Below are 17,129 nucleotides of genomic sequence, written 5' to 3' on the forward strand. Positions count from 1 at the left end.
ATAGTTTGTAATTCCAACACAGTCCACAATATGCCACTGGGACTGGATTAGCACTTTACAGCCCACCCCAAGGAATCATAGAATTGTAGGACTGGAAGGGACCTTGAGAGGTCATCTAGTCCTGTCCCCTGCCCTCATGGCAGGAATAAGTATTATCTAGACCATCCACTATCTAGACCAAGGAAGGGTAAGCTTGTAGCAGGGCAGGGAACCAAAAAGTCACAGTCTGCTTCCTGCTCTCCCCTTGCTCCAGGGTGCGAGCACTTCTTGCTAGTGCAGATTTCTTCCCCCTCTGTGCCCATTCTGGAGCAGGGGCCAGGACACATTGAGGGCTGGTGCTTCTGTGCCTTTTGCCTGCCCATGCCCTGGTCCCCAGGGTAGAAGAGGAGTGGGAGTCTGTCAGTGGCTGCTCTGCATGCCTGTATGGGTGCCTGCAATGCAGGTGAACCCACAGCCTCCCTTACTCCCCTGACAGCCTGTAGAGCCTGGATCTGTGTGGTCAGATTGATCGGTGTAACTGTGGCATCGCTCAGTCCTGTTCATATCAGTGGGACTGTAATGAAGCATTGCAGCGAATACCCATCCGACAGACCCAAAGGATCAACACCGTGCCCATGGTTCTAGGTGCCTCCGGCCTTGTCTGTAAGTGGCCCGAGTGCAGCTATGGGGGGGGCAGTGGGGTGCATGCGAGAAGCATGGCTGGGCAAGGGCCACACACAATAGTGGAAAGTTGGCTCCGGAGAGCACCAGGCCTAGGAGCCAGAGACCAAAAAGGGAGATGAGGAGTAGGTAGATTTGTGGCCCTGCCTGCCCCAGCATGTCCAGTGGGGCCGATGCAGTCTGTGCTATCCCCGTGGGTGGGGTGGAGCAGGTGCCCCCTGGACATAAGGAACAGCCCAGAGATGCTGTTGGCACAAAGTTGTCCGGTGCTGCTTCTAGGGAGGCCTCGCTCTGCCGAGTCCCCTGACCAGGGCCGTGGCCTCTCAGCCACTATCTAACCCTGCTCGTCTATAGCGTTACGGCGCTGGGGCTATGTATTAACTCACAACTGCTGCCAGAGTGCTCCTTCGGCCTGGGATACTAACCTCTGCATTCAGGATTTTCTCCTCTGCTCTTGTAGCGTTTCCCTTGCAACACCGGTTAAATTACAGAGCCGCCAGCACTCTGCACAGCAGGCTGGTTAACTGTCCTGCTACAGCAGCGCACACCCAAAGGTCAAGAGCCACTCGTGTTTACATCAACTAGGCACTTACGCGGCGCTCTCTGCATTCTCCTCAATGCTCCATCTCACTGCTGCTGGGTAACCACATCAAATGGGTCAAACCCACAATCACTGGCTGCAAGCTGGGGACTTGCAGAAGAGCTTGCCTGTGTATTTTTTGGCCTGTTTTGCTGTTTCCTTTGCTAAGTGCAGACCTTTTCCTGCCTCTGAGCTTGGCTCACCTCCCTGTGTCTGATGGAAAACCCTTTCCAGAGGCAGAGGAAGTGGGATGGGCTCATACTTTTAGCTAATGAACATACAGGAACAGAAGTTTTGTAAAGGGACCACTTAGTGCAATGAAATCCCCTCTCTACTCACAGGACTGCAGGCTGGGACCTTGCTGCTTTATCCAACTACCTAGGAGAGTTGGGGGAAAACTCCTACTGATGAAACAGAAGAAGGGAGGGGTGGAGCATGGCTCCATCCCAGAATACTCTGGGTAGCCCAGTTAACCCCCATTATGGCCACTTTACTACAAGAAAGGGCTGGCTTGTATTCACCTGTCCCTTAATCGGTTCTTCCTAACATGCATGCTGTCTTCTTCTTGTGTATTTTCTTTAGGGGCTACCAAAGACATGGGGAAGATGTTGGGAGGAGATGAAGAGAAAGATCCTGATGCCGCCAAGAAAGAAGAGGAACGACAGGAAGCCCTGAGGCAGGAAGAGGAGGAAAGGAAAGCCAAATATGCAAAGATGGAGGCTGAAAGAGAAGTGATGCGACAAGGGATTCGAGACAAGGTAGGTGTTGCTTTCAGAGCATGCTGTGCGAACCTATGTGTGCCCTTCCTAACAGGGAGCTGGTATTTTATGCTGATTATGGAATCACTACGGGACGAGTTTGTTGAGTGATCAGGAAGCACCAGGTAAGTGCCTTGCTGCACTGAACTTTTAAGCTTGTACTCTTGCCCTGAGCCTTCTCCTGGCTAAACCTGCCTCATGTGTTGAAAAGTGTTGTGATGCCAGAATGGGAATTCTGGATGGATGGAGACAGATGGTCAGTACTTTGTACATTGCTCATTAATCAGTACAAAAATAACTGAAACATACCATGACCTTTCCCATCCCTACCCTTATGTCATTTGACTCTCCAAAGTCATATAATTGATTTATACAAAATACCGTCATCCAATGGTTTTTGTTCTAAGAAAGTCCAAATATCTCCTGCTATTCAATGCGTTGTTTCCAAGATTTCCTGAATGCTTATGAATGAAAAGGGACAACTTATCTCTACTTCCCATGTTTGTTAGCATGATTCTTGTCACTGAGGAACCAGTTTGTCTGATAGAACAGTAAAACAAGAGAGATTCACTTAACATCTGCAAGAATTAAATATCAGGAAACATTGTTCTATCCTTCTTTGCACTGATTTTAATGGGAAATCCAGGTGCAGAGCAACCACAGGGTTAGGCCTGACGAATAAAGTAACACAATAATTGTGAGGATTTTAAGCAAAGTTTAAAGGGTGACTGGGGAAAAAAAAAGTCCAAATCCAAACATTGCCAGGGAGACTGATGTAACTTAACATGACTGGAAACAGATATGGCAGTGTATCAGCCCTTATGGCCCTGTGTGGAGGTGTAGAGCAGTTCTGCTGACTCACTGTGGTAACCAGATCAAGAGGGTCTCATTAGAACCAAATCCAAGATCTAAAAGTCTGAGTGGCTCTCAGAGGTGGGAGAAATAGCAGAAGGAACAGGAAGTCCTGCAGGGAGACATCCTGGAATTGAACAGACCTGAGAGGACTCTTGGACAATAGTCTGTGGAGGAGTCTGCAAGTACAGTTGTGCACAAGGGCTTTGTTACTTATGTTGCATGTCCAGAGGTAAAGGGTAACAGCAGATCCCAAGAAAGAAGGGGTTGAGTTTCAGACAAGATCTTATCGCATGGTGGTGGGGACTGGGCCAATTCTCAGAATATATTCAGGTGACCAACATGGGGATAGCATCAATCAGACTGGGGCTCTCGAGTGAGATGATGGTGCTGACTGTCAGAATTGGTGCTTGTCCAATATCTACCTCTACATAGCTTATGATGACCTCCGAAAGAGACAAAGAGAGAATTTAAATCCTAGCACAAAACAGAAAGAATCGGGGTCTAAAGGAAATGGTTATGGACCGTAATGTAGGCAGTCTGGTGTAGTAGTCTGAGCAGGAGTCAGGTCTAGTGGGCAGAGCAGCATCAAGGTTGTGGAACGAAGCCAATGGTTAGCACCAGAGTCAACTGTCAGTTACCAGAGCCAAGGGTCAAGCCAGAGTCAGAACCAGAAATCGAAGCTGAGGGTTGGAGCTAAGGTCAGATACCAAATGCCAGAGCCAAGGATCAGGCCAGAGTCAGGGTCCAAAGTCTGAGGCTGGGGTTGGAGCCAGGACTGGTAACTGATAGTTGGAAGCAAGGTGTAAGGGCAGGAACTGGAGGAAAGGCAAGGATCAAGCCCGGAGGAGGAGCATGTAAGGGGTGAGTCAGGAGCGGAGCAGGAATCAGGAACAGGGTAGAGTGCAAGAAGAAGGGTCCAATGTAACCACAACAGGAAGTCACCTTGTTGCTCAGACTAACTTCCTGTGCCTCCTTCTGTCTTAAATAGTGCAGCTGGACCAACTGGTGGAGCCGGGTGAGGCTCCAGTGGGTGGTACCTTGGCTGAGGCCCGCTAGGTTTTGGCAGACGTTGGGGGGAGGCCAGAATACAGTGGCTGTCTGGGAACTCCCAGGCCTGGGTTAAAGATCTGGGGCATCCAAATTGGGTCGACAATTCCAAACAGATCATGAAGATTCAGGAAAGGGATGCTCTATGAATAGATTGTTCTTGTGCCCCAGGTGTGAGTCTAGATAAAATACCAGCTTTCAAGGAGAATAGTCAATAACAAAATTGAGGGATTTCATTCTAAGAAAAAATGCTATTGAAAGGAGCTTGTCTCCTTGTGATGGTGGTAGATAGAACATTCATTAATGGGGAAGATAAAGGAAGCTCTGCTTTGCTGGATTGGTTCTCTAGCCAAAGCCAGCGGGCTATTTTAAATATAAGGGGAATAAAGTGAGTAATACATTTCTTAACAGGAGACGAATGAACCCCCAGCACATAAGAAGGGTCAGACTAATAGTCCATTTAGCCCAGTATCCTGTCATCTGTCAATGGCCAGTGCCAGGTGCTTCAGAGGAAATGAACAGAACATGGAAATTATTGAGTGATCCATCCTCTGTCTTCAAATCCCAGCTTCTGGCAGTCAGAGGTTTAGGGACACCCAGAGCATGGAGTTGGGACCCTGACCATCTTGGCTAATAGCCATTATGGACCTATCCTCCCTCCATTTATCTAATTCTTTTTTTAACCCCGTTATACTTTTGGCCTTCACAACGTTCCCTGGCAATGAGTTCCACAGGCTGGCTCTGTGTCCTGTGAAGAAGTACTGCCTTATGTTAGCTTTAAACTGGCTGCCTGTTCATTTCATTGGGTGACACCAGGTTCCTGTGCTGTGTGACAGGGTAACTAACGCTTCCCTCGTCACTTTCTTGCCACTGCTAATTTTTTTATAGACCTTGGTCATGTCCCCCCTTAGTCGTCTCTTTTCTCAGCTGAACAGTCCCAGTCTTTTTAATCCCTCCTCAGATGGAAGCTGTCCCAGACCTGTAATCATTTTTGTTGTCCTTCTCTGTGCTTTTTCCAGTTCTAATGTATCTTTTTTGAGATGGGGCGATCAGAACTGGATACTGTATTCAAGGTATGGGCATACCATGGATTTAAGAAAGGACAGTATGATATTTTCTGTCTTATCTATCCCTTTCCTAACCATCCTGACATTGTTCACTTTTTTGACCGCAGCTGCACATTGAGCAGATGAGTTCAGAGAACTACCCACAATGACTGCAAGATCTCTTTCCTGAGTGGTAACAGTCAATTTAGACCCCATCATTTTGTGTGTATAGTTGGGATTATGTTTTACAATGTGCATTACTATTCAGTTTCATCTGCCATGTTGTCAACCAGTTTTGTGAGATTCCTTTGTGACTCTTCGCAGGCTGCTTTGGTCTTAACTATGCTGAATATTTTGTATTGTCTTCGAATGTTGCCACCTCACTGTTTACCCCCTTTTTCCAGATCATTTCAGAATATGTTAAACAGCACTGGTCCCAGTACAGACCCCTGGGGGACCCCCACTATTTATCTCTCTTCATAATGAAAACTGGCCATTTATTCCTACGCTTTGTCTCCTATCTTTTAACCAGTTACTGACCCATGAGGGGCCCTTCCCTCTTATCCCATGACAGCTTACTTTGCTTAAGAGTCTTTGGTGAGGGACTTTGTCAACGGCTTTTTGAAAGTCCAAGTACACTATATCCACTGGATCCCCCTTGTCCATCCTCAAAGAATTCGAAGAGTTGTTGGGGCATTATTTCCCTTTACAAAAGCCATGTTGACTCTTCCCCAACAGATTGTGTTCATTTATGTGCCTGATAATTCTGTTCTTTACTATACTTTCAACCAATTTGTGTGGTACTGTGGTTATGCTTACTGACCTGTAATTGCCAGGATCACCTCTGGAGCCTTTTTTAAAGATTGGCGTTACATTAGCTACCCTCCAGTCATCTGGTACAGAGGCTAATTTGAACAATAGGTTGCATACCATAGTTAGTGGTTCTACAATTTCATGTTTGAGTTCCTTCAGAACTCTTGGGGTGAATACCATCTGGTGACCTATTACTGTTTAGTTTATCAATTCGTTCCAAAAGCTCCTCTATTTACACCTCAGTCTGGGACAGTTCCTCAGATTTGTCACCAAAAAAGAATGGCTGAGATGTGGGAATCTCCCTCACATTCTCTGCATGAAGACCAATGCAAAGAATTAGTTTAGCTTCTCTGCAACAGCCGTGTCTACGCTGAGGGCTCTTTTAGCACCTTGGTCCTCTAGTGCCACCTCTGCTTGTTTGACCGACTTCTCGCTTCGGATGTAGTTACACATTTTTGCTGTTAGTTTTTGTTTCTTTTGCTCGTTACTCTTCAGGTTCTTTTTTGGCCTGCCTAATTATATTTTTACACTCAGTTTGCCAGAGTTTATGTGCCTTTCTATTTTCCTCAGTAGGATTTGACTTCCAATTTTTATAGGATGCCTTTTGGCCTCTAACTGCCTCTTTTACTGTATTGTTTAGCCATGGTGGCATTTTTTGGTCTGTACTGGGTTTTTTTAATTTGGGGTATATGCTTAGTTTGTGCCTCTCTTATGGTGTTTTAAAATAGCTTCCATGAAGCTTGCAGGCATTTCACTCTTGTGACTGTTCCTTTTAATTTCTATGTAACTAGTGTCCTCATTTTTGTGTAGTTCCTTTTTGAAGTTAAATACTACTGTGATGGGTTTCTTTGGTATTTCCCCCCCCCCACAAGGATGTTAAATTTAATTCCCTTATGGTAGCTATTACTGAGCAGTTCAGCTATATTCACTTCTTGGACCAGATCCTGTGCGCCACTTAGAACTAAATCAAGAATGGCCTTTCCCTTTGTGGGTTCCGGGACAAACTGCTCCAAGGAGCAGCCATTAATGGTGTCTAGAAATTTTATCTCTGAATCCTGTCCTGAGGTGACATGTTCCCAATCAATATGGGGATATCTGAAATCCCCCTCTATTATTGGGTTTTTTGTTTTTTTCATATCTAATCTCCCTGAGCATTTCACTATCACCGTCACCATCCTGGTCAGGTGGTCAGTAGGAGATTCCTACTGCTAGACTCTTATTCCAGCATGGAATTTCTACCCATAGAGATTCTATGGTACTGTTTGATTCATTTAAGATGTTTACTATATTTGATTCTATGCTTTCTTTCACATATCATGCCACTCCTCAACCAGTGCAACCTACTGTGTCATTCCTATATATTCTGTACCCTGGTGTTACCGTGTCCCATTGATTGTCATCATTCCACCAAATTTCTGTGATGCCTATCACATCAATATCCTCTTTTAATACCAGGCATTCAAGTTCACCCATCTTAGTATTTAGACTTCTTGCATTTGTATATAAGCACTTACAAAATTTGTCAATATTTATTTGTCTGTCTTCATGTGATGTAATTAAATAGGACTCTTTTTCATTTCACTGTTTCTCTTCAGTTCCTACCTGTGCTTTATCAACTTCTATCCTCTCCTCTTTACTAGGATATAGAGTATTGCTTTTAATAAATCCTCCCCTTAGGTATGTGTCTGTCTGAACTGTGTGCTCCTCCACACCTCTCGGCTTTCTTCCAGCTGTTCATTTAAAAACTCCTCTCTGACCTCTCTAATTTTATATTCCAGCTGTTTGGTTCTGTTTTGGTTTAGGTGGAGCCCGTCCTTCATGTTTAGGCTCTTCCTTTCCCAAAAGCTTCTCCAGTTCCTAGTGAACCTAAATCCCTCCTCCCTATACCGTCGTCTCATCCACACATTGAGACCCTGCAGTTCTGCCTGTCTAACTGGTCCTGCGTGTGGAACTGGAAGCATTTCAAAGACTGCTACCATGGAGCTCCTGGACTTCAATCTCTTACCTAGCATCTGAAATCTGGCCACCAGGACCTCTCTCCTACCTCTCCCTATGTCACTGGCACCTACCTGTACTACGACCACTGCTTCTCCCCAGCACTGCGCATAAGTCCATCTAGATGTCTTGAGAGATCCGTGACCTTTGCACCCAGCAGGCAATTCACCATGCAATTCTCCTGGTCATCAAAACCAAGCTATCTCTGTGTCTGAGGGCCACGCATTCCTACACGCATAAGCCCGCCACCTGCTCATAAGGCAGGTAATCATACAAGCTGCGCTCAGTGCAATAAACTGTCTAGTCCCCATTCTGCTGCTGGACTTCGGCCTGCAGTATTGTTACTCTTGCAGGGCTTTTTGTTTGTGCTTTGTTTTTTCAGGGGATTATTGGCCTAAGCTTAGAGTAGGTTTGTTCGGTGTATTTGCCTCACGCACTCCCTCGTCAAACTCCCATTTGCTAGCACCGCTGGTGGCTCGGGCTGGCTTTTAAACGCCTGTTCTCTCTGTGTTAGCTCCAACCCATTGCCAAGGGATTATAAAGGGGTTAGGAGTCAAAGGGTGGTAGGCTAGAGCCTTCTTAGGAAGCTCTCAGTCTTGCCTAGCCAGTCACTAGCTTCAGCACACAGTCCCCCCATACAGGCCGCATTATAAATGTCAAGCAAGCAAGCACACAACAAACAAGCAAACAACGAACTCACCACAAGGATCACATGGTCGCTCTCCTACACCAGGAGAACTCTTCCTCCCTCGCACAATTCCCCTGTTCGCTGCTCCTGTTTGCGAGGAGGCATCTCGGACCGCCTCTCCTGCTGTGCTCCGGCAGTGTCTCTGCAGCCAGGCCTGAGCAGAGACCTTGCTGTAATGTCAAATGTTAGGTCAATATTTAAAGTAGGAAATTTGAAACACAGCCTTTTATAAATCAAAGGCAATCTAGATGAGGCCATACAATTCTTCGATATGACCAGGAAGTGGACCAATACTTTGGTGTGTCATGGGAAAAAGACAATATCCAAACAAAAGGTATTCATCTAAGACATCCTAAGTAGTTTGGATCCGGCTGTCTTGGGGAGAAACATGGCTTGGAAAATGTCTGTGTTCTCGAGTGACTTTTCTGAGCAAGGGATCTGGTCCTCAGTGAGTGCAAATCAGAATCATTGAACTCAAATGAAGCAGCACCATTTGACAGCAGCTAAGGCCCTTTCCACTAGATCAGTGGTTCTCAGCCAAGGGTCTGTGTACCCCTGGGTGTACGCAGAGTTTTTTCAGGGGGTAATTAACTCATCTGGATCAGTGTTTCTCAACCTTGGGGTTGCAGCCCCCAGGGTGGTCATGGGATGGGTTTAGGGGGATTGCAAGTGCAGGGCTAGCATTAGGGGGTGGCAAGCAGGGCAGTTGCCTGAGGCCCCACACCACAGGGAATCCTGCCAAGCCAAGATACATGTTTCAGCCCCACCGCCTGGTGCTTGGGCTTCAGACAAGGCTCACAAGTGAAAAACAAGCTCAAGTCTCATACTGAAATGTAAGCGCAATATTTATATTCCAATCAATTTATTTTTTAATTATATGGTAAAAAGGAGAAAGTCAGCAGTTTTTCAATACTAGTGTGCTGTGACACTTTTGTATTTTTATATCTGATTTTGTAAGCAAGTAGTTTTTAAGTGAGGTGAAACTTGGGGTATGCAAGACAAAATCAGCCTCCTGAAAGGGATACAGAAGTCTAGAAAGGTTGAACTGCACTAGATGAGTGGGGTGGATCTGAGTTTAGTGACAGAAATGATAGTGTTTTCTGTTTGTAAGGAGTGGCTGGCTTGAAGAGAATGATGAAGAGGCAAGGGACTCCAATCTCTTCATTTTTCTCTTGAACAAAATCCCTAATTGCCAACCTTTGAAAGAAGGAGCTGTTTCCTGAAGAATTGGAAAAGTTGTATTAAGTCTTTAAAGAGAAGCTTGAAAGAGTAGACATCTTTTTAACTGATAGGTCCACTGTGGGGGAATAATACCCTGCCTGTCAGAGAAATTGATTTGATGATAAGAGACAAAGACTTGCAATAACTTCGATGAGATCCTAATGGATGGAACTGGAGAATCTGAAATGAACCGAGATGCTACGGAAAGAAATATCCAGTATTTGACAGTGTTACATTTTTGTTTCTCAGTTAGTAATTGACCTTGGTCTTTGACAATCACTGTGAAACTGGAACTCTGGGGAAAAAAACAGAATATGGAGTGCAGCATGGATATATGTATAATATTCAAGAAGATCTTAGCCTCTTTCTTTCTTTCTTTCTTTCTTTCTTTCTTTCTTTCTTTCTTTCTTTCTTTCTTTCTTTCTTTCTTTCACTAACTTTTGAGTGCTTGACTTTGCATCCTTAATAGCTTTTAATGTGATTTTTAATGTGATTTCCTGCATTTTAAAAAAGCAAATTGAAAAAACAGAAATTCCATCATGTGAAACTCTCTTGAATTCTCATCAGCAGGGTTAGACCCTTCAGAGCCAGAGCACAGACCCTCTTCCACTTGAGCTGCAAGATGGACTGATAGCAATAATACGGTATCTTTCTCTTTGTGGACCCACCAGTAGAAGGGGGTGGGACACACATTTGGCCAGTGAGTTTCATAGCTATTTGCTGACAACAGAGGAATGCTGAGACTCGAGAATCATGAGTTCTACTCCAGATTCTGAGACAAGTGTACTCTCGAGGTAACAGACACTTCTGTCCCCATCTTGTTCCAGTAGTCCCATTAATTTTAATAGGCAATACAATCCCCTGGATGTTTTTGAGAATCTCAGCCACTGGCAATAAAGTTCTCTGCCATCCTTGGAATTTTAGAACTAAAACACTGTCAGAAACAAAAAATGAACTCCCTTTCCCCAGGAAAAGAATAAAAATCTTGAACCTTGATGAGGACTGCATCATTTCCAGAGCTCCCATGAGATATGCTAGCCTGTGTTGATTTTAACCTTGAGGAAGGTGACAACATTTGGGATGATCAGATTTGGATAAGCTGTCTAGAGGCTATCCCACCCACTCTTGCTAATGCTGGGCCTGCTGGCTTCCTTTTTTCATGGGGAAAAGTGTTGTCTTAATGCTGTCTTTTTGATCTGGTTGCCAAAGTCACCCTCAGGCTCTGAGTCCCAAAAAGATGAAATTGAGGTTTATATTTGTAGACCTACATCCTAATGTGAGATGATCAACCTGCAACATCACATAACTAATTTGCCTTGAATGCTTCACTCGAGTATTTGCATATTTAACTGATGCTTAGCCATGAAAATCTGGTCTGGAGGGCATTGGAATAACAGGATGTGTATTGACTCCGCTCTGCAATAACATAATTCCTTTGACAATAAGCTCCAAACCCAGCAGGGCAAATTTTCTCTTGGTAAAATTTTGCTTCCGTTAAACAGCTTTACAGTGTTTGCAAAGCTCTCTGATTTTAGGGAAACTGGGGGATGTTTTATTCTTGGAAAAGAACAACTTCAAATGTAGCTAGCACCAGGGGGCTTTAAAAATGCCAACTCAAACCTGCTTGAAAACCTGGTTGTGAAGATGTACCATTCCTGTGGAGGGAAATATAAAATTCATTCACCATCACAGACTACTCACAGCTAAAGAGAGCCAGAAGAATATTCTCCTCAAGTCAAAAGTTAAGGGCCTGGATAATACTTTCCCCAGCAATTAATCGTGTTCTGCTATTCCAAAGGTAAAGTTTATGGCCTGGGCAACTGAAATGTCCTGTCTGACAGACAGTGCACCTTTTACAACCCTAGGGAACTTTTCAGTTCAAATCTATGGCTGGGGTGTGGTTAAGGCGCTGGCTCTGGGTTCAATTCCCTAACCCTAAGCTTTGCAGGGCAGTGACTGTGTTGGTGTATCTACAGTGTCTAACACAATCGGGCTCTGAGCTCGGCTGAAGCCTTTAGAAGAACCCACCTGCCTAAAAATCCTAAAGAACCCTGCTAGCCTATTTCCATCTAGGAAGTCAAAAGAAGCACAGGTGGTGAGGGGGTTGCCTCCATGGAGACGTGAGCAGCCAAGGAGTTCTCTGAGCTCCCCGGATCCATCTATAACTCCACACCCAGCACAGTGCGACATCAGTGTGTATGAGGAATCCATTGGCTCATATCTTCTGCTCACATGCCAAGGATGGGCAGGGCCCAAACCACCCTCTCCTGCCACCTGCTCCAATGAGCTGGTGTTCCAGTATTATTCCACTTCGGTGACAGTGAGTAGGTCCCGGCTGAGAGGGCAATTGACTGAGGAGATGATTGTCTTCTGAAGGGCTCTGATCCACCTCCAGTGGGGTCAAGGAAAGGAAGGGATATAGTGGGGCTACAAAAGGGCAGGGCATATAAGCCAATATCTTCTGGCTGGGATTCTCAAAGGAACATAAAGGAGTTAGGGGCTCAGATTACGTTGAAAGTCATTGGGAGTTGGACACCCATCTCCTTAGGCCTCAAGCTTTAAAAAGTTCAGGTTTAGTTTGGTTCTTCCTGTATCTCAACAACTTTCCTAGCTGCAGAGAGGGCAAATGACCCCAAGGGACTAGGAGGAAATTATCAAGCTAATCACCACTCGTAACTTCAATGAGAGGTGAAGAGTGAAAGACTGGCAGAGCTAACTCATTGGACACCAGCCTTGCGGCCTCAGCTGAGACTTGAAAGGCAGGACTGTGCTCATAGAAATGTCCTCCAGAACTGAGTGGAATTTGACAGCAATTTCTGAACCGACCTGTATTGTGGTTGTTGTTGTTTATTTGTATTGTGGCAGTGCCCAGTCAGAGACCAGGGCCCCACCGCGCTAGGCACTGTATAAAAAGACGGTCCGAAGAGCTTACAGTCTGTGATATTCTGTAGCGGAGCTGTAATTACATTTGTATGATAATTTTAAGGGGTCTAGAGAGGTAGATCCCACTGGGTATCTACAGTGTGTTGTAAACTCTGGTCTATGAGACCCGTCTTTGTCTTTCCGTCTGTCTTTCCAAGCCTGCATCCACACTGAATTGTAAACCTGGGTTTACAATTGCTGGACCCAGGTCTCACAGTTGTGCTAATGCATCCATACTGCACGACGCAGACCTTCCGACTTGGGTCTGCAGCTTGAGCTGAGTCCATACGTCACAATGACAGGGCCTGGACCCAAGTCACAACAGGACTCGGACTCCTACCCACCCACCCCCAGCAGAGTCCTAGAACCTGGGTCCTGACTGATTGTTGACTGGAGTCATACTGGTTGTGTGTGGACAGAATGGGGGCTTGGGCTCCAACCTGAATCAGAGCCTGCGCTTAGCGTGCTTTGTAGACATACCTATTCTTTATTACATTCTATAGTTCTTTATAATAATTCTAGAGAACCTTAATTAGATACCATATAACCACATTGGTTCAATCCTCATTACGTTCAATAGCCCTTTTCCATAAGCATGCGTGTACAGGCTCCGTTTTCATTGACTCTTTCATATAAACGATACCGAATTTTCTGGGCCATCTGAATGCAAGTCTACAGACCAGTCCCTCAGCTGGAGTGAACCAACATAACCCCACTGACCACAGTGGTGCTCCGCCAACTTTCGCCAGCTGATTTTCTGTCTTTGTCACTTTTGATACTTTAAAAATTCAGCAAAGGAAGGCACCATTCCACAAATGTTTTATCTGGGAAACAAACTGACTTCATTTCCCCCCCTCGCCCCCCAAGTAATTTTAATTCAGTTATTTTAGAAGACTCCACTGGCTTAGTTTTTCCCTACTGTATTATTGGGCATGTATAGTAAATTGGCTTCCACATGCAAGACTGTTCTTGTTTAACTACATTCCAGTGTTCAGGGCTAATCCCAATCCCCTCCTAATTGCTGTCAACGAGATACTCAGAATAATAGTACAGCTCCTAACTAGGTCCCATGGGAGACACTCCCGTTGTTACTGTACTATTTTTAAAAATGACGAATTAAAGTAATATTTTCTATTTACATAGCATCTTTCAGGATCCTAAAGCACTCAAGCGCTTCATCAAGCACTTCATCCAGCGTTAAAAGAGAAGTGAAACACAACAGCTGTTTAAAAAGTGCTTGGCACTATACAACAATGCATGGGCCCAAACCGCTGATGTCGGTTGCATGATGGTGATTTACACCAGTTGAGGATCTGACCCCTTAGGACTGGATTGAAGAATACCGTAATCCAAATTGCAACTCTATTAAATGTAATTGCCAGGACTGTAATTGAGACAGGGCATGAGAATGGTGCCACAGGCCTTTCATGACTGTAAACAATCACCCTGTGCGCTCTAGGCATTGTGGTTCACTGGCTAGCGCAGGGAGCTAACCGTTAAGAGTCCTGGGTTCTAGTCTTGCCTCTGGCAGTGACTCACTGTGTAACTACAGACAATTTATTAAGACTTCTTTGCGCTTCAGTTCTTCAGCTGTCGAATGGAGAAATTCACACTTGCTTTTCCTTGTACAGCACTTTGAGATCTACCGATGCAGCAGCATGTCAGTGCTTTATATCATCATCCAGTCGGCACTCCTGTATGATGCCTGTTCTATCACTATAACCGTAGCAGTATAGTTACACCGGTATAGTCCTGCCGCTGCCAGTAAATTTCCCCACATAGACAAGCCCTGAGCTGAGGGCTTGGGCCATTTGTGGAAAAATGTTTTCTTTCCTAACAAAACCTGACTCCGAAGGGCTCATTGAGCCTTATATAGCAACAGTCATTATCAAACGAAATATGGAGCAAGGACTTCCTCCAGATCCACTATCTCTCTAGGCATTGGCATCTCTCTCATCACTGAAGCATGTGAGTGCCTCACATTCATTGATGAATTTTATCCTCAGAACACCCTTGTGAAGCAGGGCAATGCTGTTACCCTCATTGCACAACTGGGGAACAGAGGCACAGAGACCAAGTGACTTGCCCAAGGTCACACAAGGAGACTGTGTCAGAGGTAGATATTGAACCCGGCTCTCCCAAGTCCCAGGCCAGGGACATACCCTGCTGCCTAAAGAGCAGACAAATGGCATCACTTGAATCAAATTCCTGACCATTTCCTCATAGCCAGCAAAAGAATCATTAAAATGTAGGCCGTTATTGTTCTCCTGGGACCAGCAGCACTACAGGTGTTGTGACAGGGTCGGGCCAGATGGCTATAGGAGAGTAATAGAAGGCAGATACATTAGCCCCAGGCTAAGTAGGTCCCTTTTCCCTGGCTAAGGTAACAGGGAAGGTTCCAGAACAATCAGGAACCTTCTGGAGACAAGACAGGCTGATTAGAACATCTGCAGCCAATCAAGAAGCTGCTAGAATCAATTAAGGAAGGCTAATCAGGGCACCTGGGTTTTAAAAAGGAGCTCACTTCAGTTTGTGGTGTGCGTGTGAGGAGCTGGGAGCAAGAGGCACTAGAAGCTGAGAGTGAGAACGCGGACTGTTGAAGGACTGAGGTGCACAAGCATTATCAGACACCAGGAGGAAGGTCCTATGGTGAGGATAAAGAAGGTGTTGGGAGGAGGCCATGGGGAAGTAGCCCAGGGAGTTGTAGCTGTCGCACAACTGTTCCAGGAGGCACTCTAGACAGCTGCATTCCACAGGGCACTGATACAAGCCACGGCTGCCCAGCAGGAGGCTACTCGTGTCCAGGCAGCCGCCCAACAGGAGGCAGTGCGGCTGCAGCAAGAGACTAATCGCCTGCTGATGGACCAGGCTGCTCAAGACCGGGCCATGTTGTGGGAACTGGTAAACAAGGTAAAGGCCCTTACAGAGCTGAACCGCGGCCATGATGGGACGCAGATCATGCGGGCCAGCAATTGGCTGCAGAAAATGACCAGGGAGGATGATGTAGAGGCATACCTCCTGGCCTTTGAGAGGACAGACCTGCGGGAGGCTTGGCCCTGAGAACAGTGGTCTGGCATCCTCACTCCATTCCTGTGTGGGGAGGCCCAGAAGGCCTACTATGATTTGCCTGAAGAGGCTGCGGCAGACTACCCCCAGCGGAAAGCAGAGATCCTGGCCAGATCTGGGGTAACGACCGCAGTGCAGGCCCAGCGATATCATGAGTGGAGATACCAGGAAAACAAAAGCTTGCTGTCCAAATTATATGACCTCATCCATCTCGCACGAAAGTGGTTACGAACTGAGTCCTGGAGTCCGGAGGAGATACTAGAGGTTCTGGTCATCGACCGGTACATGAGAGGACTACCGCCAGACCTTCGCCCCTGGGTAAGCCAGGACGACCCCTCCACCTACGACGAGGTTGTCGCTCTGGTAGAAAGGTGAAGGACGGCGAGGGAGCTGACCTGACCGGTTAAGGAAGAAGCACCCCGGGTTAAACTAGCAGCACCAAGCCCTAGAGCTCGGGTGACTGGGCCACCAGGAGAGCCCAGGTGGAAAAAGAGGGGGGCTGAAGGCCCACCAGAAGCCACAAAGAGTCGGAGCACTGAGGGGGAAGAGGATCGTGATGTTAGACTACCCAAACCAAGAGACCGGGGAATGCCTAGGGCTCCATACAGATGTTATGCCTGCGGGGAGTGGGGACACATAGCTGCACAGTGTCCCAATGCCGAGGAGCCGATGCAGTGTAACCTGGGAAACTGGGCAGACCAATCCTCCCTAATTCACCTTGTGGGGGTCTCACTAACCCCACATATGTACACTAGACCAGTGAAGCTAAATGGGGTAGAGACCACAGCACTGGTTGATTCGGGGAGTGCTATCACACTTGTTTCGGGGAAGCTCGTGAAGCGTAGTCAGCTGCTGTGGGCTAAGCGTACAGGGATAACATGCGTCCATGGGACAGTTGGTTATTACCCCACCATCCCAGTAAAAATCGAGATTCAGGGGAACACTACTAAGGTAACAGCAGGTGTAGTCCCTAAACTCCCATACCCAGTGCTCATAGGGAGGGACTTCCCAGGGTTTGGAGACTTACTCCTGGTAGGGGAATTGGAGAAAGGGGGAAGCCCTGAAAGTAGTGAGGCATCCACAGTAGACTGTCAACCCCCAACCTTCTCTGAAATATCCCCAGATTTGTTCTCCACTCCCAGACAGCGTAGAAAGATGAAAAGGGAAAGAAGGGCAGCTAAGGCCTTGGGAACCAGAATACTGGCCCAAAGCCAGAGGGTCGCTCTCGTAGGTAGGCGGACCCGAGCAGCTGAAAAGGAGGCCACCCAGGAGGGAGAAGCACCCGAGTCTGACCCACACCCTAACACCTCTGAACCAGTAGAGGCAACAGAGACTGGCCCCCTAGAGCTTGGGCTGATTAGCCCCGGGAGAGGAAATTTTGGACGGGAGCAGGTTAAAGACCCAAGGTACGACAACATTAGGAAGGAGGTGACTGAAATAGATGGGGTCCCCATGGAAGGGAAAACCCAGGGACCAGG

General features: G+C 46.4%; 1 protein-coding gene across 1 annotated transcript in view; it reads left to right on the forward strand.

The window, feature by feature from the left end:
• The window catches only part of CPLX1 (complexin 1), a 208,206-nt gene that overhangs the window by 122,548 nt on the left and 68,529 nt on the right, over nt 1-17,129 (forward strand). Inside the window, exon 3 of the mRNA XM_037902223.2 lies at nt 1,823-1,998. Coding sequence (XP_037758151.1) covers nt 1,823-1,998 — 176 coding nt within the window. The remainder of the gene's footprint in view (nt 1-1,822; nt 1,999-17,129) is intronic.

Source organism: Chelonia mydas, chromosome 5 (genome assembly GCF_015237465.2).
Source record: "Chelonia mydas isolate rCheMyd1 chromosome 5, rCheMyd1.pri.v2, whole genome shotgun sequence".
NCBI classification, from domain to species: Eukaryota; Metazoa; Chordata; order Testudines; family Cheloniidae; genus Chelonia; species Chelonia mydas.